Source organism: Helicoverpa armigera, chromosome 12, assembly GCF_030705265.1.
Source record: "Helicoverpa armigera isolate CAAS_96S chromosome 12, ASM3070526v1, whole genome shotgun sequence".
NCBI lineage: Eukaryota > Metazoa > Arthropoda > Insecta > Lepidoptera > Noctuidae > Helicoverpa > Helicoverpa armigera.
Window position 1 is genome coordinate 1,093,275 of NC_087131.1, and position 25,959 is coordinate 1,119,233.

A 25,959-nucleotide genomic window follows, 5' to 3' on the forward strand; every position below is an offset into this window, starting at 1 on the left:
AAAAAGCGACACACCGGCCGTTGGTTATATTACACGAACCATTTCGGGCCAAATTCGACCCCCCTATAACTCAAAATCTATTTTATTTACGCATACCAAATTCCTAGTATCTGTTGAGACCCCCTCACTTATCTAAAATACAAAATTTCATTAATATACCTATTGTAGGTCTTGAGATATTGACGTCAGAAAATCGCTATTTTTACTATACACTCACTGACTGACTGACTGACTCACTCATCAAAAACCTAGACCACTTCCAGTGGTCGTATTGACTTGAAATTTGGCATGAAGGTAGGTCTTTATGTCAAGGTAAAGGGAAAAATCTGAAAATGGCCAAGTGTGAGTCGGTTTCAAAATAATGAAGGTGTTTTATACCCGGTGTAAATTTATACCCCTAAGGAACTAAAACGAAATAAATTTATCTATATTTATATAATATATCTTCGAATGGTCGTACCGATCTGAAATTCGCTACAAAGGTTTGTATTAAGTCAAAGTAAAGTAAAAATCTGATCTGAAAACGACCAAGTGTGCATCAGTTTCGAAAATAACGAATGTGTAACTTTGATCCACGAACATAATATATGATAACATGTCATGTCAGTCAGTTGGTAAATCTAGTCCATTTAGTTAATCTAGTTCATTTCTTTGTAAGAAGCATAAATCTGAAAGATAGTATAAATGAGACATTTCCTTTACTAATTTAATCATAAGAAAAAAATACAATAATCAACCTTACAAAAATAAATGAAATCCCACCCAAAACAATAATGTGAAAGACTGCCAAGTTCGATAATATGGAAATGCTTCGCCTATAAAATAAGTGAGATCTGAATAAGTACCAAGTTCCATAGTTACATATACCTCAGTTCAAAATAGTTACTTTTTAATGATGTTACTTGGCAAGTTTTAATAGAAAATTAAATACTTGATTCATTGCGTTTAGTAGGTTTATAACAAGGTGTGTGAAAACTTGCCAAGTAGCATCATTAAAAAGTAACTATTTTTTTATTTTATAGGCGAAGCATTTCCATATTATCGAACTTGGCAGTCTTTCACATTATTGTTTTGGGTGGGATAAAATGTTACATGTACTGTATTTATTATAATTCCAAATCATAATTAATCTTTATATGGATGTTCTTTATAATTTCGTGGTTAGACCAGTGAGGTTTTCTATGATGACGTGTTTTATTGTAATGTAATATTTTTTGAGGATATTAACATGCCTACTACAATACCAGGATAATGTATTTAAACAAATTTTACGCTCACTAATCAACCGATTAAACTCGTTCCTCCTGCTATTATGTTCATTAGCTCAAATAGTTTTGTATTGTCTGATAATGATTCGGTTCATAAAATTAATCAGTGTTTCCACATTTACATTGCATTGCGTGGGCTGTACGGGTTTCATATTCTACCAAATAATAGGCTGTTTAGCTTAATGTTGTATTGTTATCGGAGTCTAGTGTATTGACTAGAATGTCGGTATGAACTTCCATATTTATTTCCTTCAATACTTCTCGTATTATGTTTAACAAGCAATTGTCCATCTGATTGCAAATGTAGTAAATATGACTAAAGTACACCCACATCAATGGATCTTTCCATATGGATTTTCTTATTGTATTTTGTTTATAGATATACCCTGAGGAGCAAGTAGCCAGTTTCCCTTAGCCATGGTTTGGTATTTGCTGTTATTAAACTATTTAGGCTCTTTCTAGTCTTGTCCTAAAGTCGCACTCAGAACCTCTCTTATTATTTACGATACGATACTCTTATGATACTATTCTCATTCCATGCCCTAACTATCACTATTGCAACAAATAATGGATCTAAAATTTGGTTTACTAAACAAAATGAAATTATTATATTCCTTCTATTTATTGGCATTACCAGCTGCTTCGCCATCGTCCTTGGTGCTGTTCCTATCAAGTAAACTGATTTCGTTACCGTGCTACTGTTTACAATCACAATTATTATTATCTCGCATATTAATAGCGATTACATTAGTAAGAAGTTATGTATAGAGCTCGCGATGGGTGTTGGTATGGATTAGAAGGATTTTTGTTTATGTATCTGTTGGTTTGGCTGATTGAAATAAACGATCTATGCACATATTGAAATGTCTCAGCTCAGAAAAAGTAGGTGTCCTTATTTAAAATGATGATCATTCTGGACCAAAAGCCATTCTACCTTTTTAAAACATTACTTAAAACTTCAAAAAAAGAATTATTTGCAAATCCCAAATTGTCATCCACCATCTTTATTTACACTTGCCATTTGCCAATAATCCTAAATATCCTCGCATTCTCAGATAAGTATGCGACAAAAGTACAAGATTCAATAGGAATTTGAATGAAACTGCATCGGTATGAAGGTCACCCGACTTGCTTACGGCATCGTACTGCAGGTGAATGACCGGCTGCGCAGGAGTCGCTACAATATCTATATCCAGAAATGGTTGCTGCTGTTTGATTTGATCTGATAGGATCCATAGTTTCGCACTTCTGTTGATGCGAAAATATTTGCGCTTGAGAATAATCAGATCTCTATCTCATCGTCCCACCCACAGCATTTGCAAGTCTAGTAGAAAAGGCGTAAGGCAAGTTGAAAACACATCGAAATGTTTGAAATTAAGCATAATTTATATGCAAGCAAGCAAGGAAGTTTATGTCTATAATTTTGTTTGTAAAGAGACCCAGTCACTTCTAAATCAAATCTAAACACTAGCGAGTTCTCACTGCAAACTCATTATGCAATAGTATTAACCCTTAACCCGCCATATCTATGCAAAACATACGTCCGACCAGTCATTTCGCTTCATCGTAAACGTCTAATCCGTTAGTTGAATGAATTGTAGCACAGTACCCTATAATATCAATACACAAAGATTTATAATCGATATATCAATCCTGTTAGCCATAAAATGTCTTGGGAGTGTAATCCCATCATGATGGGACAGGTTTTGCGCTATTGAATTAAATATACGTTAAATGATACAGCAGACTGCATTATGGAACATCCAACAAACAGTTTGTAATTAATTGCTAGAAGAAACTTGGTTCTACAACACCATGTGGTCAATTTATGTTCAGATAATCAGTAGAGTTTTTCGCTTGTAGCATTCCACACTTCGCTTATGGCAACAAGGTTCGAATTTATTCTACTTCGACTAGATATAAAAACTGCTTGGAATTACGCTGACAGTCAGGTACATTGTCTTTCTGCTATTTCAACGTCATCTACTTCATTATCTGATGACCCGCTCCAACATCCATTACAACAACAAACAATACATCTAACTAAAGTGGAAAGTGATATGGCAGAATTAAAAGGTCGTTTGGGCTGGTACAGCATACAACTTCATTGTGTACTAAATTACATACAATTAACACACCCATAGTCCGCAAGGTCGACCGGTTTATGCATCGTTTAGATGTGGATGCAACTGAATGAGACAAAATCTTTGTGAATCAGGTAATGATATGTAACTTAGGTAGGTAGAGGATGATGCATTTTCCGTCTCATGTATTATCTAGACACACGGCAGTGTGTCCGCCAAGTTCGAGCAAAAAAAGCGACACACCGGCCGTGGGTTATATTACACGAACCATTTCGGGCCAAATTCGACCCCCCTATAACTCAAAATCTATTTTATTTACGCATATCAAATTTCTAGTATCTGTTGAGACCCCCTCACTTATCTAAAATACAAAATTTCATTAATATACCTATTGTAGGTATTGAGATATTGACGTCAGAAAATCGCTATTTTTACTATACACTCACTGACTGACTGACTGACTCACTCATCAAAAACCTAGACCACTTCCAATGGTCGTATTGACTTGAAATTTGGCATGGAGGTAGGTTTTTATGTCAAGGTAAAGGAAAAAATCTGAAAATGGCCAAGTGTGAGTCAGTTTCAAAATAATGAAGGTATTTATACTCCTAAGGAACTAAAACGAACTAAATTTATCTATATTTATATAATATATCTTCGAATGGTCGTACCGATCTGAAATTCGTTACAAAGGTTTGTATTTAGTCAAAGCAAAGTAAAAATCTGAAAACGGCCAAGTGTGAGTCACTTTCGAAAATAACGAATGTGTAACTTTGATCCACGAACATAATATATATGATAACATGTCATGTCAGTCAGTTGGTAAATCTAGGCCATTTAGTTAATCTAGTTTATTTCTTTGTAAGAAGCATAGTGCATATTCAAAACATAATAATAAGAAAACAATAAAATAAACAACCTTACAAAAATAAATGAAATCCCACCCAAAACAAAAATGTGAAAGACTGCCAAGTTCGATGAAATGGGAATACTTCGCCTATAAAAGAAGTGAGATCTGAATAAGTACCAAGTTCCATACACATACCTTAGTTAAAAATAGTTACTTTTTAATGATGTTACTTGGCAAGTTTTAATAGAAAATTAAATACTTGATTCATTGCGTTTAGTAGGTTTATAACAAGGTGTGTGAAAACTTGCCAAGTAACATCATTAAAAAGTAACTATTTTTAACTGAGGTATGTGTATGGAACTTGGTACTTATTCAGATCTCACTTCTTTTATAGGCGAAGTATTCCCATTTCATCGAACTTGGCAGTCTTTCACATTTTTGTTTTGGGTGGGATATATCTTGCTGCACATTACAAATGCGAGTATGCTTTGATGGCGGCATGACATCACACAAAAATAAAATCTAAACACTAATCTTATCCGTGATGAATCATTGCTTACGTTCTATCTTCAACCGATATAGTAAACAAAAATAGACGAATCACGGTGACAGAAAACAACCAAATCAGATGCACTTACAGCATTAGCGCATACATAACCATAATTACTTGTGTGCGAGAGCCAGCGACCCAATTGCTTGTTGCTACGCACCGTTGTGTTACGTCCACCTGTGCGTGTGAGCCAATGACATTGTTAGCTTCTATGTATGAGTGTGTAATGTGCATTAGTGTGGCGCTACCAGTTACAAATATTTCGGGAATATTGGATTGGTTTCTATGTTAATCTGAACAACAGAAGAGACTGAGAAGTAGGTCACGATTGTCGTGTAAGCTCTACGAATAGATCTACATCGATTTTAGAGTGTGACTAATTGAATGAACAATTGCCATCAGCGACTATATTACAACTGGCTGTTACCAGCTTCCCAGTTTTAACAGATTTAAATCTGACTTATATAATATTTTGGCGTCAACCACTGCGAATTAATTCATTAAGTACTTCCCTCACGGCATTTAAATTTTAATTGTTCTGTTTAACGTCGTGTTCCGACAAAATTTCGTCAACTATAATTAATATTATTTACAACTCTACAAGCGAGCAGTAGTTTAACGAGTACAATATTTCACTCTAATTTAGTTGTTTCATGAACAGATTACGGGTATTATGACGTTTGACTCATTTGCTGGTCAATGATCCCATTAGTGGTAAAATATGAATTAAGAACATGGGTTTCTTTCGTCAAAAAGTCGTGGTGGCCTAGTGGGTAAAGGACCAACCTCAAGTACGAGGGCGCGGGTTCGATCCCAGGTCAGGCAAAGTACCAATGCAACTTTTCTAAGTTTGTATGTACTTTCTAAGTATATCTTAGACACCATTGGCTGTGTTTCGGATGGCACGTTAAACTGTAGGTCCCGGCTGTCATTGAACATCCTTGGCAGTCGTTACGGGTAGTCAGAAGCCAGTAAGTCTGACACCAGTCTAACCAAGGGGTATCGGGTTGCCCGGGTTACTGGGTTGAGGAGGTCAGATAGGCAGTCGCTTCTTGTAAAGCACTGGTACTCAGCTGAATCCGGTTAGACTGGAAGCCGACCCCAACATGATTGGGAAAAAGGCTCGGAGGATGATGAACATGGGTTTCTTTAACCTAGCACACTAGAGTGTTCTAATAATGGTTCCTTGGTTAGCAATTCAGATTTTGAACCTGTACCTACAAATGTAATTAGGCGCCTGCGACACGAGCTTCTAACAGTAACACCTCTCTAATTGAATGGTCAATTAGTACTGACGCTTCCATTTAACTCTCTGAATTGTAAATACGGAATCCATGTCATTCAACGTGTCATATTCTACAGCACTACTTCTTTCTATTAAAGCCTTTGAGATCTTTCTCTTCATCTACTCGCAAGTAACACGGTCTTTCTACAGTGCTTCTACAAAATGTTTAATCCATGTTCCAAATATTAAACGGGAAAACTTGACAGACAGTCTAGTGCGTTACGAGTACCAAAAACTCGGAACATTGCCAATGTACATTTTTTTGTACATTGAACATTGGTTTGTGCCTTCGTATTTATTAGGATCGAGAAGGGTTTTGTATGCACTGTCACTGATATTAGGTACAAAGACAAAAATGATATCTGTGGTGATTATTTAATCTTCTCGTAAGCGCCTTTCATCGTCTAATTTAAATATTTGATCTTTTAGTATACGTTTGAAGCTCACAAGAAGTTTTTAGTTTGTTGAATAACAAAATTGTCTTCATTAGTCCATTGATAAAATGTTTCTAGTTATTTATTAAAACATGTACGTAAATCGCGGTCACAAACCACAACACTTGCTTTAGTATGTATCACTCTCTATTTACCACTTTATTTTGATCAGGCTATAAATGTCATTATGTTGATGACAATTTGGCGTCGATGCAAAACTTTCGCCTGTTCACAACACACTGTTGCAAATCTATTATTAAACTCACATTAAGTAATCGAATCTTCGATCTGTTTTGATTCTCGGCGCCACATTCTTTCCTGACCTGCATTTTTGTGTTTTATGATCTTTATCCGAGCGTGAATATCATCTACATAATTTAGAGAATGTATGAATACTAAATCAATAAAATATCTATTCAACATATCACACGAATAAATAAAATAAACCAATATATGAATAATATGCACCGTTGTTATAACAGTTAAATTCAAAACCCGTTCATGTGGAAAAACGTTTCATTGTCACAGTAAAATTATTGGTTTTCCACGTGTAACAGTTTCAAAGATTTCCGATGTAATTACTTCGACTGTATGTATGCCCGTTACACAAACAACGGTCTAAAATAAATAGCTAGCAGCAAACGTGACCAGCGGCCGGCTAGGTTTCATAACAAGGGCTAGATATTTCTAGATCATAGGATACAAGTGTACGAACGGTAAACCGCAAACAGTTGCGAAGCCTTGATGTTAAAAGCGAATGAATTGAAGACACTAATGGTGCTTTGATATTTGTTGATACACAACTTGCTTAGAAGTACAACGATGAATTGGTAAGTTTAAATAGTGATTTAATAAATAACGAGGATGTTTGTATACAACTAGCTGCGGAAGGGGGTAAAAGAAAAGGATGATGGGTAAAATTGGCCGGTATATCCAATGAAAACCATTCGCATATCAAATGATAGCTTATACCCTAAGCTTCATTTTTTGTTATGGGCACAACCTTGTAAACCACCGGAGAACGAAGATATAACACCTGATAGCATAGGATAGCCCATGGACTTGAACCACCTCAGTGCGTATGGGAGGGATGTTTAAGTGCATTATTATTGTCAATAATTGTCAGAACGAGTCACAGAAGGTATCTGTGCCCATATTTTCCAAGTTTATTGAAAAAAAAAGATTATTTAGCAGGTAGTATTTACAACGTATGATGTACGTATTCCGCCGTTCTGGTGAGTCTTACCGGTAAATCCAATAAAAACCATTCGCATATCAAATGATAGCTTATACCCTAAGCTTCATTTTTTGTTATGGGCACAACCTTGTAAACCACCGGAGAACGAAGATATAACACCTGATAGCATAGGACAGCCCATGGACTTGAACCACCTCAGTGCGTATGGGAGGGATGTTTAAGTGCATTATTATTGTCAATAATTGTCAGAACGAGTCACAGAAGGTATCTGTGCCCATATTTTCCAAGTTTATTGAAAAAAAAAAGATTATTTAGCAGGTAGTATTTACAACGTATGGTGTACGTATTCCGCCGTTCTGGTGAGTCTAACCGGTAAATCCAATAAAAACCATTCGCATATCAAATGATAGCTTATACCCTAAGCTTCATTTTTTGTTATGGGCACAACCTTGTAAACCACCGGAGAACGAAGATATAACACCTGATAGCATAGGATAGCCCATGGACTTGAACCACCTCAGTGCGTATGGGAGGGATGTTTAAGTGCATTATTATTGTCAATAATTGTCAGAACGAGTCACAGAAGGTATCTGTGCCCATATTTTCCAAGTTTATTAAAAAAAAAAAGATTATTTAGCAGGTAGTATTTACAACGTATGATGTACGTATTCCGCCGTTCTGGTGAGTCTAACCGGTATATCCAATAAAAACCATTCGCATATCAAATGATAGCTTATACCCTAAGCTTCATTTTTTGTTATGGCCAAAACCTTGTAAACCACCGGAGAACGAAGATATGACACTTGATAGCATAGGACAGCCTATGGACTTGAACCACTTCATTTTGTATGGGAGCGATGTTTAAGTGCATTATATTATTGTCCATATTAGTCAGGACATATCACACGAGGAAATGCTATCTCCAATAATGGAAATACGGTGGTAGAAGTAAAAGTTTTTATGTTTTGTTTTACTATTAAAACAATTATGCCTAGTTAAGACCGATTTTAATTGATAATCTACCCTAGGCTTATTTAAATAAGTGATAAGTTGACGAAAATACATCATGCAATGGATTTTTCTACTATGGATATTATTTTAATAAAAAAAAATGGTGCAAAAAGTATAACTCTTTTGTGCCCGACTGTACTTATTTCCGGTCGATTCTTGACATGAACTGTATTATTTCAGTAACTGTAGGGTATAAGCAATAATCTAATTCACATTAGAACTTTATTGGTTATCAGGCCAGGGTTCATACAAAATTGCCCATCATCCTTTAAAACCAAACCCAAAATACACAGTAAAATATCCAAATTCTCGTTTGTTTAAATTCTATAAACTGTAAGAGAGAAAGTCTAGCTCAGAATATGTAAAAACTAAACCATGTAAAGCCTAGTGAAAGTTCAAAACAAAAGTAGGTTTATCTAAAAGGTTCTTCATGTTTCGCAGTAGTACTTGAAAAACATGCAGGTGAATCAAACAAAGCAATGATGTTTCGTATATCTGGTTGTGGAACGAACGACCTGTCCATTGTTAGCCTGACAATACAGCCATCAGTCAAGACTTGAAGGATCTTTGAGATAGTTTGACCGTTGAAGCCATTGTAACGAAATCAGTTGATGATAAGCTTCCTCGTATTTTAAAACAAAAAGGCTAATCTGACATGCCTTATCTGTTAGCAATTCAACACCTTTTATTTGTGATACTTTAAAAAATGGCAGTGATTTTACCATTGTCATCAATGAGCTCGATACTGTTGACAACACAGATGTGAATGCAATGAATATGCAAAGTCATTAACTTTAAGATTTTGAGGTCAATGGTATGCGCTCATAGATTACGCTTAAAATATTCGATGTTAAATATTCATTAGATGAATAATCATGACTGAGTGCTTCAATTTAGCAGAAATACGGAAATTAATGCGGTGAATTTTATGTGCAGCGGTACCGCACACGTTTAACTTAATTAGTGGTAACGTGGGACCGGCCTAAAATTTTATATCATAAACTGCAATTTCAGTTAAACAAGCGTTTTAATTTGAATTGCAAATGTCAAACTAGTGACAAGATTAATTAACATTCACAGCAGATTAGATATCAGGAAATATTTAGCTTTTTATCGCAATGGAAAATATGCAAGAGTCGTGATGGTTTATAAAGATTTCTAAGAAAGAATCCGTCGATCGGTTTCCGACAGCAAATAGTCTCATTCATGTAGAGGTACGTCGTACCTAGGCCGCCCCGTTCATCACAGGTTTTTATTGCATGATTGTCGTCGACTGTCATCTTGGGAACACCAATTACAATGTTGCCTAGACCGTGGCGTATTCAGTTAACCTTTGCTCAGTTAACAGCCTCGTTGTCGCGAATAACTCTGCATAGAAAACTAAGCAGGAATGCGGAACATGGGACTAAGATGTTCAATCTCTCAAGACGTTAAAACTTTGAATTTTGCAAAAGATTATTGCTCAAAATGTCACAGGTAAATCATTCAATTGGATTCTAAAATAATATGACCGGTAACTAGCAGAAAACTAGAGGGCATTTAAAGATCGGAAACGTTAATTAAGGAAAATAAATAGCCTTATCTGCCGATTTCACACTTAATACCGTGAAATTCATAGAAGGAAACTCCTAGTTAACCTTCCTGAAGCAATTTTGCACTTGCTATGTAAATTGCATCCATTGATTTTGCAATAAAATATGGCCTCATGCTTAAGTATCATCTATTATTTTATTCTCATAATCGACCTAGTTCAATACTGCATTGAAACTACGCACGTACGTATTTAGTTTATGTTTGTTTATGTGTTTCAGCATTTATTTATTATTATATATCATTTATGTTTAATTTGTTTAGTTGCGTTAGCGTGCGTTTGAAGGCGAGCCAGAAATCCCTCGTGGAACAAATTAGCGTATGATACGATATCGAATAGAGTGAAATATGAGCAACTATCTATCTAATGCTTTTGTCTAGATTTTGAAGTCCATCTGAAGCAGCATTAGTTCGCATACTATTTTAAACTCAACAAGATTTACAGTCGATGCAAGTGAATCTCGCATCAAGTGGTGTTTATTGGTTTTAAGCTTTATTTACTATCGGTGAGAATTGAGAATCGTTTGCTCGCATAAATCAATAGAAAAAATTGCGAATTTCTCCGTACCTGCTGCTAAACATGCTACGGTTAAAATGGAGATTAGATACTTAGTGCTAAAATGGAAACTAGTCCTACAGACGTGTCTCAAGTCCAACAAAACGACGAAGAGAAAGCAGAAACATAAACGATAAGGATTATAAACGCATACCAAATAAAGCAAGGCTTATTCTCTAAAGATGAATGAACCTCATAATTGTGGGTATAATTAAAGTATCCGCTTTTACGGATCACCATAATATGAAGATAAAAGTAGATGATTATCGGCTAGTCAAACGTGTTTTATCTCTATCACATAAAGATATTACCATACTTAATGAATTCGTAAAATCAAAAAGAGCAGTCAATAGATGCTTTTGAGACCCACGCATCGCCACTGTTAGGAATAGAGCATAGGAATGCACGTGGTGCAATAATCAGAACTATATTAATTTTTATAAAGTTCCTTTTCTTCATAGACACAACTGTTAAAATTTGACTTTATGACATCTAAACTCAGAGCCAACTCCAAAAATAAATAGAAAAACATATAAAACAAGAAACCCAAATAAAAGTGTGAACAGCGCCGGATTTCCCTCAGTAAAACCAAAAGTAAATAGCAACTGATCGTACATAGATCTATAGGAAACTGTATAGAGAGTTACGAAACAAGAAATAATGTTTACTACACCAACAAAATAGTTTCCAATGAAAAACGTTGGAATAAGTTAGGCAAGCAAACAAAGCGAGTTATCGAAGACTATATTTAGACGCACATGTTACGGGCCGAGTGCAATGCATATTCATACTGTCGTCCGGCCGTCTAGCAAAGATTCATTCGTCAGTAGTTTATTAACCTTATTATTCTAACTAAATAATGCTTTAGTTGTTGTAGTGTCTGTTAAATATTTTACTGTATTTGCATAAGATTCATGTTTTGCCTTCGTTGCTTCTATTTCGACATCTTAATCGTACACGCCGATATTAGAAGCAGATGAATTTTCTGTAGCAAATATTGCGTCGATCTCAAATTACATGGATCAAGAGAAGAAAAAATCTGTAAATCTCTTACAAAAGTTATTAATAATTATGAAAATTCTAAATCATGTATTAGGGTCAGCAAAAAGCAGAGAAATACTCAACACATTTGATTAACAATCTAATGCGTTTGAAATCCTTATTTACAACTTGTTTGCTTATACGCTTAGAGAAGCCGACGCTTCAGATAATAATCCAAATTGAATTTATATCAAAGGGCTTCTTCCACTTTGTAGTTTTCGTTATATAGATCCAGACAGCTTTGAGTAAACTCGAGAGATGATACTGTAATCGTTTTGATATTCATTAGTTTAGGATCGTTCCAAAAGATATATATAAAGATCAAGAACTTAATGGCCATTTCAATAACCTCTTAAAACAATTGACAGCTTAAGATGTGGTATATCATAGCACGGAAATAAGACTTATAAAAACCTGCAATTTTACACATATCTACAATTTTCACAATACAAGTCCTAGTTTAGGATGCAAAAAAATATACAGTTCACGATGCGTAACGTTTCGGAAATCGTACCAGTTTCCTGGAAGGTGCTAATCTTGAAGCTGATGCAATTTTCATTATGATTTACCACAAAAGTGTAATTTTTGATTGTAATTTTATTATTAAGATCTTTGTGCTCATTATATTCATTAGGTAGTTGCAGCACTGAGTCTTTTAATTCAGTAACAAAAAGTAATTCATGCTTGACTCGATGTGCAGTGCATGGTATCGTACATTGCGTATAAATCACAATTATTCTCAATAGAACAATAACTCATTTCCATTTAAATGATTGCATGACGCGTCACATTGGCATGTATCGGAAATCCTTAATCTTCATTGTAAAACTAAAACGAATTGATCTTACCAACTTTGTTTATCAACATCTTAATTCTTTCGTCTTCCTTATTCCGGTGCATTATAGTTTTAACAATACGATTCTCATTTTATGAATACCTATCTGTGTGCGGACACAGATGGCAAATGCATAAACACACACACAGACAAATGTCTTGTAAATCATACAAATCATAATTTACGCCTACATCGTTACTTGTGTCTATAACAATTTGTAGATCAGTGTGTCGTCACACGGTTCTTTTATTCTCTACTCAAACAAAAAAATAACTAACATAACGTTTGTAACGGGTTTAGTATTACAATCGTTTTGATTGGCTGATGACCTACCGTTTAGTAGTAACCTATTCTTTTAAATAGATGATAGTAAGAAGAAAGTAGATGCTGTGTCATTCTGCGTTTTGCTTTTCATCAGATTCAGCATGACTATATTTTTTTTTTGTTTTCAAGCTTTTGGCATAAGTCAAGTCTCCTACTTTTACACTCCGTTCTCCGTTATTCATGTATGTATGTGATTCTGAAACTATAGTTTCTTAATTAAATTATTAGATGTCTTCACCCATGATCAAGTGCATTCAGTTCCTTTTTGAAGAAATCATAAATAAAAATAATTCGTGTATTGCTGCATATCAGCCACTTGCAATAATTATGAAATCCGAAGAGATTAAGATCTGTAATGTGATTATGTGATGATCGATTGCGATAATTTATTGCGTGTAATTAATAAAGAATGCTTCTTAACAGCCTTCTAGGCGGCATGTCCTATTGAAATTGCAATTCAATTAAAACTAACAACGATAGAAGCGTATTAAAGAAAGACAATAGGAAATAATTAACCAAACTGTCTTGGACATAAATCAATAAATTCAGTAGATAAAGGAATTAATTGTATTGATTTTAGTACTAATTGCGAAGAGGTTTCCGTAAGTGCTAAAGTCTTAATATTCGTCGCTTACGCACAATGATCGTAATTGGAGGCCTCGGTCAAAGACAATCGAAATCGAAAGGAAACGGCCGCGGATGTGACGTCACAAGAGTCACGACGAACGACGGACGTAACCGAGGTAACTGCTTACCTCTGATTGTCACTTCCGAAAATGTTTGTTGAGATATTATAAAGGAAGCAAGTGAACTAGAAGAAAGTTTGTGTCATTATACTGGGTCTCCTAAATTCTATAGAACTTCAAGTACAATGATTGAAACCTTTTATATTGGCTTTTATGATTGATTGTCATGTGTGCAAGGTTCTCCAAATACAACGTTTTGATCTCTATCAATTTCTGTGATTCATGTAAATCATTATTGAAGTTCTAGATTTTATACCGAATCATCAACAAACAAAATCTAACACGCGAAGCATATTACAGCCAAAACATCAATATAATTAACTTCACCTATTCCATGGTGGTGCATGCCATTACTCGGGAACAATGGGAGTAGTGGCCGGTCGATGACATTACATATTACATATACGTTTGGTATAGCCAATGGATTATCACTTGTGTTATGTGTCGCGGTTACTGACGTGTGGCAGCTCTTTATTGCTTGTTTGGCGATTTCGTGTTCCGGTGTTAGGTTGGTCAGGGTTGGGAATTAGGCTTCTTTCACATGATTTTATAGTTTTACTTCTTCTTGGATACAGTATCCTAAAATTGCTTTAGGGGGTTTACCTAGTCTAGTATCTGATGAAAGCGTAACTGAGACTGCAGTGTTCAAATTAGCTCCTTCATTTTAACATCATCATATGGAATCCCACTGATATTCCTATTAAGTTCACTCTTAATAACATCTTCCACATTACCAGTAAAAGCAACCAGTTTCGAAATGCTATCTTAAATCACAAATGCAATACCACTAATCTCTTCACAACTGTTCTGCAATAATTAGTATTGCGAATCTTCGCAATATGCATTTGTAAAGTCTGATCATCTGATCGTTGCATATTGAAGCAGTTCAGTTGCTTGTAGTGTGCACAGGTGTGAAGTATGCATGTTTTGCAAACAATGCCGCCGATGTGTGTATGCAAGGTCACTGAATAAATGATAGGATGTGTGATCTTATGAAACGGAGTTTAAGGTGTTAAACGTGTGACCGTCATCTTGAGACTGAACTTTGGACTAATTACTTTGATAATAATGACTCTGCACCAGACCACCAGATACCGCTTATTTTTATCTGAACAAGATCTAAAATTCTTTTCATTCCAATGTAATTGGGATTGTTAGATAGGTCTATACTGGGTTAGATAGCTCATTGGAATGAAAAAAAAAATTAATAACAATCCCTAGATTCCAAATTGTTATGTTTTTTTGTAGTACCCTATCCAGCTGCAAGCCTCGTTACCTAATTCGCCCGCAATTGACATACGCATGACGTCATCCCAAGTAAATATTGAAATGAAACAGACTATAATATTTGCAGCTTGTTTCACGGTCCTTAAACATGACGACGAATTGTTAGAACTAATATTTAATTAGTGAATGATAAGCCTGTTGTTGTGGGTGTGACAACTATCGCTCAATGCTGTCTATGTCTATATGTCGCATTAGAGCGTTTTAATTAGGTAACTACTACTAGGTAACACATAGTATTAAGTTACCTCTTGAGTAATAAATAGTAGACTTGTTGACATCACCTTTTTTGCTTTTGTCATTGATGTGTTTTTATTCAAGTTCAAGCTTGTGTAGGTGTCTAGTCAGAATGTTTTACGGTCAGATATACGAAATGCAATATTGCATATTCATGTCTCCAATTCCTTTTCACACATCACACAAACATCAGTGAGATTTTAAGCAGTTAAAATGCCATAGGCACTTCAGGTTGTGCCTACACCATAGAATCAGGAAACAACTGCCCACTTCAATAATAAATTTTGATCTTCCAATTATATTCTAAAATGGCAAGACTGCGAGCGAATTTACCAATGATCAAGAATCATCTATCAATCCCAAGAGACAATTCTCAGCACAGGTCCATAAAATAAAACAAACCATTAAACACGACGTACCGTTTGGTGCAACAGGAACAAAGCAATAAAGTTGGAATGGCAATAGATTAAATAATAATTGCTGCACTCATTCCTGTGGCGTACTAAACCTAGATATCCTTGTGCTAGCTGGTAGGGTTACGTTTTGAAATCAGGTGAAATATATTTGTGATGTGCTGAATATCTGATAGTAGACCTGAATACGTCTGACGTCCCTTAGTTTAAATTACAGTAGATTTTGGGACCTTTTGAATGTTCGCACGAAGTTATTTTACCGATGGCTTTGCTTATGAATTGGTGATGGATCATAAGGATGTTGATGTTCTTCTAATAGTGTATAAGAGTGCGGTTCTGTTTTTAGTTAAATGATGATGATACATGTCCTTGTAACTAATAAGTTTCTATCTTTGTCCACAGCTCCTTCAAAACCTGGGCAAGGTAGACCGGACCCTCGACGACATATTCGAAGAACATCTGCAGAACTTCAACAGGCAACATCAGCAGGCCACCAGGCTTCAGAAGGAGTTCAACAACTACATAAGATGTATACGAGGTAAGAGTTCTTACCTATAAAAAATATAGGACTGATCACTATCTATATTTCGTATCTTTGCAATTTACTCGAGCTGGTCTCAAAAGGGTGATTCAGTTAAGAATTTAAAATTGCCGTCACATGCGTAACCTGCGTACCAGTTTTCTCATAGTACTTAAAGCCTTGTTAGACCAACCAGGACGTAGCTGATCATTTCATCTTCACATCCTTTGCACCATTGTACGAACACAAAGAACCAGCATTCAGCAAACTAGTCTTCCACGTTCCACTTATAAACTTTCGCTAAATTCGAAGTAACTGCGAGTATTCGGACCAAGGAATGACGAAAGAGTCGGATGTGCAGAGATTCTTGAACTCGATCTGGGTGCGTGCCAAATGTGTGCACATAGTGCTACGACAAATAGTCCGCGGCTATTAATGAGGTCTTGTGTATTGCAAAAAAATTCAACGAGTTTGCTGTGGAGAGGTTGATGATCTACATTTTCTACGAGTAGCTATCTTTTGTCTAGATCTCCTCTCCTGGTGGCCAATCCTAGACTTCAATATTAAATAATGTCTTATTTACATCCTGTCAACATGTACCTACATTTATTTATCTATACTTATAAAAGTCTTATTTTACTGCATAAGCTTGACCCATTTGTAGCCATTTCTAGAAAAACGATACCTGAATGACTTGACTCCTATTCTAAATCCTAATAATTTCAAGAATTCAATCGACCTAAATATACCACACAGCTCACAATTACAACAGGTTACTTATTTATCTTATTCTACCTTCCACAGCGGTACAAACAGCCTCCAAAACCCTGATGGAAGCCATCACGGAAGTCTACGAGAGTGGCTGGTCAGGCCACGACCTGCTGTACGTACAAGCGCAGAACTTGGAGATGTTGTGGCAGGACTTCTCCCACAAGCTGGGAGATCAGGTCCTCATCCCGCTCAATACGTACACCAACCAGTTCCCTGAAGTCAGGGTAAGTTGAATCAGAAGAGGTTTATTAGAGCTAGTGATCTAAGTTGCAAGGAAATAATATTTAGGAGTTCGTTAAGTGAAGGTGGCAAGTCTTTTTTGTACGTTTACCACTAAGTTTTCTAAAGTTAAGGAATCTTAAAGGAACGTTGATGAAATAGGATCTTGAACTTTGTAATTTCTTGATCTTTATAAGTGATCGTCAAAACTATTTCATTATGTCTAATCGTCGCCAAATGTTTGAAAGTAACAGCGATTGGTGCAAAATCCACCAATTACCAATGATGACCAATTAAAAAATCAAAACTAAAAGGATAATGACTTAATAATTACAGTCCTTCGCGATTACGCAACGGTTTAATGGTTTGGTGGAATCACGTTAATGTTGTTATTAACCTCATAATTGGTACTAAACCAGCTTAATTACTCGTTATACTTTTGAGAGTCCTCGAATTACGCTCGACAGTTTTAATAGGACATAATATTCTACCTAAAATTTCTGTCATTCTTTTACCTGGATGCGATATCAAAATCGATAAAGATATTTCAAAATTATTAGTGGTACCTGATCTTTATGTTATAAATGCGAATATGATTATTTATTTCTGTCAGGATTTCATGCCGAAACTACTGAACTAGTATACAGTAATCCAGAGCTTAACCAAGGGCATCTAGTTTTTATTCGGGTGGATGAATTAGTTCCCCCGAAAAACGGGTGAACAGCCAGCATTAATATTTTTTCCATTTATTTTACAGAAAAAGATCGAGAAACGCGGCCGCAAGTTGGTAGACTACGACAGTCAAAGGCACAGCTTCCAGAATCTTCAATCGAACGCCACGAAGAGAAGGGACGATGTCAAGGTAGGCTCTTATGTCTGTTTATAAACAACTCTGTAGGTATAGTTAATTACCTGTCGCAGTAAATTGGTTCTAGATTCTGTACCTTGGCCTTCGCTGTTATCGTTAAAAGACTGTTTAAACGTGACTCTCAGTAAAGATGTTTAACGATTTATTTAGTAATCTACAATTTGCAAATGCTTAGAGTTGGCTCCTGGGAAAGTCGAATTTAACGAAGATTTTAATGCAATACAGTGATTAATTTTAAAAGTCAAAATATCAATTCCCATTAGAGTTTATTCTAATCATCATCATCTCAGCCATAGGACGTCCACTGCTGAACATAGGCCTCCCCCTTAGATCTCCACAGATACCTGTTGGAGGCGACCTGCATCCAGCATCTTCCGGCGACCTTTATGAGGCCGTCTGTCCACCTTGTTGGTGGACGTCCTACGCTGCGCTTGCTAGTCTGGACTATTCTTATAGACTGCCGAAATTCCAGCAACTTTACCCACCGAAATTTGCGACGGAATGCTTGACACATTTCTAAAAACCTAAGCACAATATTACTCTCAGATAGTATTCAAGAAGGCCCTTAACAAACTTGAACCATCTTCTTCTAGGTAACCAAAGGCAGGGAGCAGCTAGAAGAAGCGAAGCGCACATACGAAGTGCTGAACTCCGAACTTCACGACGAACTGCCCGCACTGTACGACTCCCGCGTCCTCTTCTACGTCAACAATCTGCAAACACTCTTCTCGGCTGAACAACTCTTCCATTCTGAAAGTCATAAGGTTAGTTTGTAACATACTCAATACTTTAATGTTTACAGTTGTTAGTAAGGTAATTTATGTCACAATTATGGACCCTGTCAGGCCCACATAATTTGTATGAAGCATTTTTTTTGAGTTGGGCTGAGAGTTGTGCCCTGAAGAACGCCTGATATGATGATGAGTTATTGGAGTATATTTAGGATTTTTGTCTTGCAAAATGTTTGATAGTAATTTTGTCGAAAGAAATATAGAGGAATATTAAGTAATTTTATAAATATAGAAGCAAAATGCAAGGACAGCTAAAATACTGTTTAGAAACAAACAATCGAATGCTTTTAAGTGATCGTTCAACCGGGTGCAAAATATACTATCCTATGTCTCTCTGCATTTCAGTACCGAGTGTTCGACTGTTCAGAATTTCGTTCTTGCCCCTTCTCCTATAGACTAAAAACCGTCTTAAATCTAAGGATCACCAAACTATTTTCTTAATCTTATCCCGCAATCCCCCATTCCAGGTATTTGGCGAACTGGAAATGATAACGGACAAGCTAGCGACTGACTGCCAACGTGGATCGTACAGCAAGAAGGCGAACAACCTCAGCATCAACATGAACAACATCTCGCCCGCCGCCTCGCCCCACGCCACGCTCAACTCGCACAACGGCAAGCCGGCTTCACCCACCGATACTGTGCAGAGTGAGTTGGGGGAATGCTGGGCTAGATGGGGGATTTCGGGAAAAAGTTGTCTTGGATAAAGTTTTATGGGGAGATTTTGATGCCAATTTTATTTGCTTATAAATTTGGGGAATTAAATAACAGAAGAAGCGTTAAATTCTTTCTGAATTTTGGAAAAAAATGTTAAAGTGGGGTGATTTAGACGATTTTTTTGGGGTGGGATGGGAGACAAATTATTAAATCATACTAAATTGTTATATTAAGTGTAGGTATAGTTCAAGATTTACCTATAAGGTTTTTTTAGAAAACATACATCGAAATTAATTTGGAAACGAAAAAAGGCTCAGATTAACTTTAAATGTTTTTTTTGTGTGTTGTGTTCTTCAAGTAAATAATTTGATTGAAATGTTTTGAGTGAGCTTACTGAAAATAATAATTCTTTGAAATAATATTAGCTGTTAGCTTTAAAATCTAATCTTGTTTGGGAAATGGTGAAGTTTATTTTCGTATACTTTTTTGGCACTACGGCACAATTTTTTTTAAGTACTGATACCTTTATGTGTTGTTATGTGCCTATTTGCTCAAAGTATATGTATAAAGACACTTCACCACCTCCCATAATAACACTAACCATGTGTCGGCATGTGTGAGTGTATGTATGTGTGTGTAGCGCCCCCCTCCCCCGCGCTCAACGGCTCCCCCGCGCCGCCGCCCGGCACGCCCCGCGCCAACGCTCCCGACATACCACGAGCCGACACACCACTGCAAGCAAAACCCGAAACTGACGTTAAACCTGAAGCCGACACAGACACGCCCACTACTGTGGAAAGGAAGGAGAAAGACAAGCCGGCCACGCCCCCTGCGACTAACAATAATATAGAACAGGACGACAAGAACGTCGAACAGCTGTATGATATACCTGTTGGTGAGTATGCCGCCCTAGTACTTTTGGTCGCGGAGATTTAAGCAAGTTTCAGTATAGATGACCGGTTTTTTGGGATTTTTTTTGACTATGAAAAAGTAAATAAAGTCAGTCTTGTACATTAGTTAAGATTATTGACAGTTTTTTCTTATTGAAAAAAAAAATCATAAATTCAACCCCTAATATCACAGTATGACTTATAACTAAAAAAAAATTTGCTCTTCTATTAGTTTTTGGTCAGTTAAAAGAAAAACTGACTTTTCCTTTTTCATAGTCAAGATCCCTATTATTCCATCTCCAAAAGCGTATGGACTCCTGGTACTTTGTAAAGCATTGGGTAAAAATGGTGAGTTAGCGGTATGAGTATCAATCATAGATGGTACTAATTTGATGTCGTGGTAGATAGAAAGCATGGCTACAGCTATTTCAAAATTAAACATTAATTTTCATTTGCAATACCTAAACACCTATATTGGAACAAAACTCCCCACAATTTTTGTAAAATATTTCACGAACCACACATTTGGTTGGTTTCACTCACTAAGCCACAGTGCAATCAAATTCAGTAGTCCAACTCCACTTAGTTTACCGCAAATGTACATTTGTACAAACACAGTTCCCGTAGAACAAATAGCAAGTGACAATTCTCTCAGGGTCGCCAGTACCGCCGGAGAAGTCAAATAATATCTCGGAAGAAAACAAACAGATAGATTCAGAAAAAAAGGACGAAAAAGAGAAGAATGACACTGAAAACAAGACCGACGATGTATACGACATACCTATTGGTAAGTTTTGGTCTGGATAAAAATAGTAAACGGAAAATATGGTTTGGGAAAAATAATCCGCCATATTTTTTTTGTTTATTTATTTTTAATTTGACAGACCATTGAAATTAGGCCTGTTCACACTATAGCAGAAACAGGCATCTACTTTTTTTTTAATGAAAATGTTTTATCAAACTTTGTTCAACAGACAAAAACTGAACCATGTACATACTGAAATGCTTACATTTCCGTAGGTACTTATATTTTTATCTTTATTTATTTTCCGCATGCTCATTGGCTTGTAAAGTTCTTTAGTTATCTGATACGTCAATTTTATACATGTCTGGAAAACAGTAGTGTGAATAGGTCTACCTAATCTTAGTGAATAACCACCGGTGGGGGACTTAACAGCTCAACGCTTATATCGTAAGTTACATTAATAACAAAAGTCGATAATTTCAACGTCATAATTAAAACAGTCTTTCTTCAGTAGATTGTCACTAATTATTTCTGCAATTTTGTGGCATAAAAACAAAAATAAAACTACAGAAAATTTACTTCATAATTTAATTTAAACATGTAGGCATGTATATATTTATCGATATCGATAAATGGGTTAAGGTTGTATATTTTATCGACATTTTATTTCTATCTCATTTCTTAATACTTATGTATATTTACTATGTATAATATTGCATTGTGTCTACATTCACTCTAGGTTGACCAGCTGACAAACGTATGTAAATATCTATGTATGTATGTATATGCATTGGCTTTTACTTTTGAGTTTGTGTGTGCAAACAATTTCGCTTGTTAGTTGGTTTTCGCGTGTATTTGTTAACCATTAATATAGCTTTCTATATTATTTAAATATTTACGCATGTTATGTTTATGATGGGAAACTCTGTCCAAGTTTTGAACAAGTCATTTCAGTAAACATATACCTACTGCATTGTTTTGCATGGATTTATTGGAAATTTATACTCATCCCATGATAAACATAATTTGATACCAAGCTTTTAAGTTGTTCATAACTTTAAACTCAATTATTACTTTTATAGTGATCATAAGTGTACCATAAGATGATAAGTTAACCGACAGTACAAAATTTACAATATGGGTCAAATAACATTGACATTTACATATGACAGTGAAGCGGCGAACAGTGTCAGTGTCATATAATTTTTAACTTTATTATCGATATCGGTATTCAGATAACCAAGCGCAACACTAGTCCTTTATTTATCCATTTAATTCTTTTTATTTTTCCTTTGATTTTTCCGTTTTTTAAATCATACTATGTTTTATTGTGATAAAGATAAAGTTTACTTTGAAATTGCTCGTCGCTTTGCTACCAACTTGAATTGACTAATACTTACTGCTCACAGCCCAAGAGTCATAAAATCTAATCTTCCGACACAGGCGTATATTGGCCATATTAGGTTGACTGCATCATCACTGATCACAATACGAGACTCAATAAAAAAAAAACGTCAAATGACCTTTCCGCTGTGGGTGCGGTATGAGGGATACCTATACCAGGGCTCTTTCGAACAATCCCACAGTCCCAGAAAGCTTACCTCCTGACACAGACGTCTGTTCGCTCATTCATTACCATACGCTGACAACCGAGTCGCGACAGCCATCTGCACCGTACACAGTATAGTTATCGGCACGGTGAAGGTCAGAGCTCAAGATTCGTGCCGATAACTATACAGTGCGATCAATAACCCATCCCCCCCTAGGAGCGACGCTGGCGGGTCTGCCGCCGGGCACGCTGTACCGCGTGCGCGCGACGTACCGCTACACGCGCGAGGACTCCGACGAGCTCTCCTTCGACGTCGGCGAGGTCATCCGCGTCGTCGAGTACACTGATCCTGACGAACAGGTACTAAATAAAACTTTTCATCGTAACTAAGGAATGTTTTTGGGGTCGAGTTCGAGTTTCCATGAATCCTAAGCTATATTGATTTTACCTCCTTAAGTTGTTGGGATAGACTTCCAGTGTCACTGAATGCGAATAAACACCAGTGATTACAAAGTTCAGCTACTTAAAAAGATTGCTTTTCAGACTTTCTGGCTACTGTACTATCCGTTACGACTACCGAAGATGTATGAACACATACTATGACAGTCGGGGTCACAATATAATGTCGCGCCCTAAGAAATACGACATAATTCGTGATAATATGGATAACCCAACCGTGGACCGATCGCTCCAAGTGTAGACGTACCTTACTTTGTGATCGATGGAACTAGCATTTACCCACAAGCTTCTTCTCTCAAACAATGTCTGTAAAATTTTCAGGAGGAAGGCTGGCTGATGGGCATCAAAGAATCAACCAATGAGAAAGGCATGTTCCCCGCGAACTTCACGCGACCAATATGAAGTGTCCCCTTCACAGCCAACCAGCCTATGAGTGTCACGTGACCAGACTCATACAATACTAGCTAACAACCGATTCACTACGAACTATCTTCTACAATATGATTTTGATTTCAATATAATCATTAATCAGTTTTTTTTTTCGTTAACGATTCAAAAAAAACTATGTTTATAACTTAGTCTAGTTGTTGAATGTTAATAGATTATATATTATTTATTATTATTTTATATTTGTGTTGTATTACAACGAATTATGATAAATCGTAACCGTATCAGCGTTTGTATATACAGTGTATGAGTAACTTCGTATCAACATAGTCAGCGGTGTAGGGTTAACATATTGTTTAACTTATTATTCCATGTCATTGTAGGAAACACTGGAAATCATATCATCTTATTAAGAAAGTATCAAACGCATGATTTGTTTGAATTTGAACCTTATGTAAAGGCTCTAGTGACATAAACTCGATTGTGGTCAAATTATATATTTTTACAGTGTGTCGCATGAGTATAGTGTGTTTCCTACTCTTCAATTCTTCACCAATTTTATGACAATAATCTTGAACGATTATTATTATATTGTATAATATTAAAAATCGAAATTGCTCATGTGTAACAAATAAAAAATATATTTTACATTTAAAGTGACCTTAAATTTTATTAAATAAATGAAAATTATTGACGAACAATTCGAATAAGTATTTAATTTTTTATTATCAACATAGGTATTCAGTATTATTTATTATGTATCAATTTTTATTTCAATACTGAGTTACTGGTTTTGATGGTCATTTGACTTTATTATAACAATTTCTTCCTGTATTTTGTTAGTAATATAAAAAATAACGCTTCCTTGGAATACGCTAAAGCGCTACATCTGCTTTACGATTTCTGTCAAATCATATGAGATTATATTTGTACTTGTAAGCCTTTGCAGCGATCGTAAGCTGCTTTATATACCATCAATTCGCCTTCCAAATATTATTACATTTCCGACGACGCATTTCATTTCAATTTCTTGATTGCATTTTCAAAGCGAGGTCTTAACACATAATCATTAAAAAGGTTAAGTTTTAATGTATATAAAATTGTTTTTAGACTTTTTTGTTGAACCCATATTATCATATTGTTAATATAACATAGGGACTAAATCGAATATTATAGCTTTTGAATAAACATTTTTCTGTTTAAGTAGGTTTATATTTTTTGTTAAATTTAACTGTATTAGAACCAGATACTAACTATAAAATAGTGCTTATGAATAACAGCAGAATGAAAGGTTTCTATCTGAAGGTATTTATAACTGCTAAACTAATTTGAATGTTTGAGAAAATATTTATGTCGTAATGATAACGCTCAAATTTGTTTCAAGAAATGTCTCGAAAACAACATCATAATATATTGATTTGTAAATATCTTCAGATATCAAATTCTATAGAAAACAATACCAGACTTTATGTGCCCAGAACAAACATTGATATTAACGCCAGTGTCAAATGAGGTGCTTTGAAAGTGTACATAATTTATATATTTTACATTTTAATCCCATATTTTTAGAATAAGACGGTTTGAATTGTGTTCCATTTTGAAAATCATTTTCCCAAAATATTTCCTGTTGCCAACATTATTGAAAATAGTAAGGCAACACTGACGATTCAATATTTTTATCATTTAACTTTGTGAGAAAGGAAACCCGATAAGTCGTGCTCCTTGCGTGTGGAATTATGAAAAAATATGTAAACTAGGTTTATGTTACAATGTTCTTATAATGACGGGCCACTTAAACATATTGCCAGCTATAGCTGCTCAAAAAACGGAGCTCCGCCTTTTATCAATCGTTAGAACAATCAACTTTTATACAAATTTTTGAAAGACCTTATGAAATTTTAATATCAATTTTAACAAACGACTGAAGTTTTTTGTAAGCAGTTGATGTTGCGATATTGTGTAGGAGTACAATCCGACATGTTGAAAGTTGTGGCTTTATCGTCAGTGCCATGCAATGTCCATATGTAATGTTAATTTATAAGTTTGTTAGGACTTGTACAGTTTTTACAAGTGGAAAATAAAATATTTCGAAAAAGTTCTGACTTTTATTTTAATTGCCCCACAAACATCTTTGCCAACTAAAATAGTATCAGCGAATTAGTACCCTGGACCAGTGTTAAAACAAAACACAGACCCTCTTATTATAAAAACTGCCGCAAGTAGTGGTTTAAACCAGACTGAAGACGTCTTGGTTTGTTACGGTACTTACGATAGTCTTTACATCCTTATTACAAAACGTAGACTAAGAGAAGACTGTTTGGTACTTCGATTTGTCTGTGTGTGTGTGTGGTTCAAATAATATCCACAGATTATAAGCAACAAATATTTAAATCATTC

At 35.6% G+C, this 25,959-nt stretch overlaps 1 protein-coding gene across 4 annotated transcripts in view; it reads left to right on the forward strand.

Moving 5' to 3' along the window:
• LOC110378584 (myc box-dependent-interacting protein 1) overlaps nucleotides 1-25,657 on the forward strand; it is a 48,940-nt gene extending 23,283 nt beyond the window's left edge. The window contains exons 2-10 of one of the 4 annotated variants that reach the window (XM_049838675.2): nucleotides 16,109-16,244; nucleotides 17,031-17,221; nucleotides 17,974-18,078; nucleotides 18,678-18,848; nucleotides 19,343-19,523; nucleotides 20,173-20,427; nucleotides 21,078-21,209; nucleotides 22,934-23,076; nucleotides 23,497-25,657. In XM_049838675.2, coding sequence (XP_049694632.2) covers nucleotides 16,109-16,244; nucleotides 17,031-17,221; nucleotides 17,974-18,078; nucleotides 18,678-18,848; nucleotides 19,343-19,523; nucleotides 20,173-20,427; nucleotides 21,078-21,209; nucleotides 22,934-23,076; nucleotides 23,497-23,577 — 1,395 coding nt within the window. In that variant the 3' untranslated portion in view covers nucleotides 23,578-25,657. The remainder of the gene's footprint in view (nucleotides 1-16,108; nucleotides 16,245-17,030; nucleotides 17,222-17,973; nucleotides 18,079-18,677; nucleotides 18,849-19,342; nucleotides 19,524-20,172; nucleotides 20,428-21,077; nucleotides 21,210-22,933; nucleotides 23,077-23,496) is intronic. The other 3 variants (XM_049838676.2, XM_064037123.1, XM_049838677.2) reach the window with 3 other exon arrangements.
• The last annotated feature ends 302 nt before the right edge of the window (nucleotides 25,658-25,959 follow it).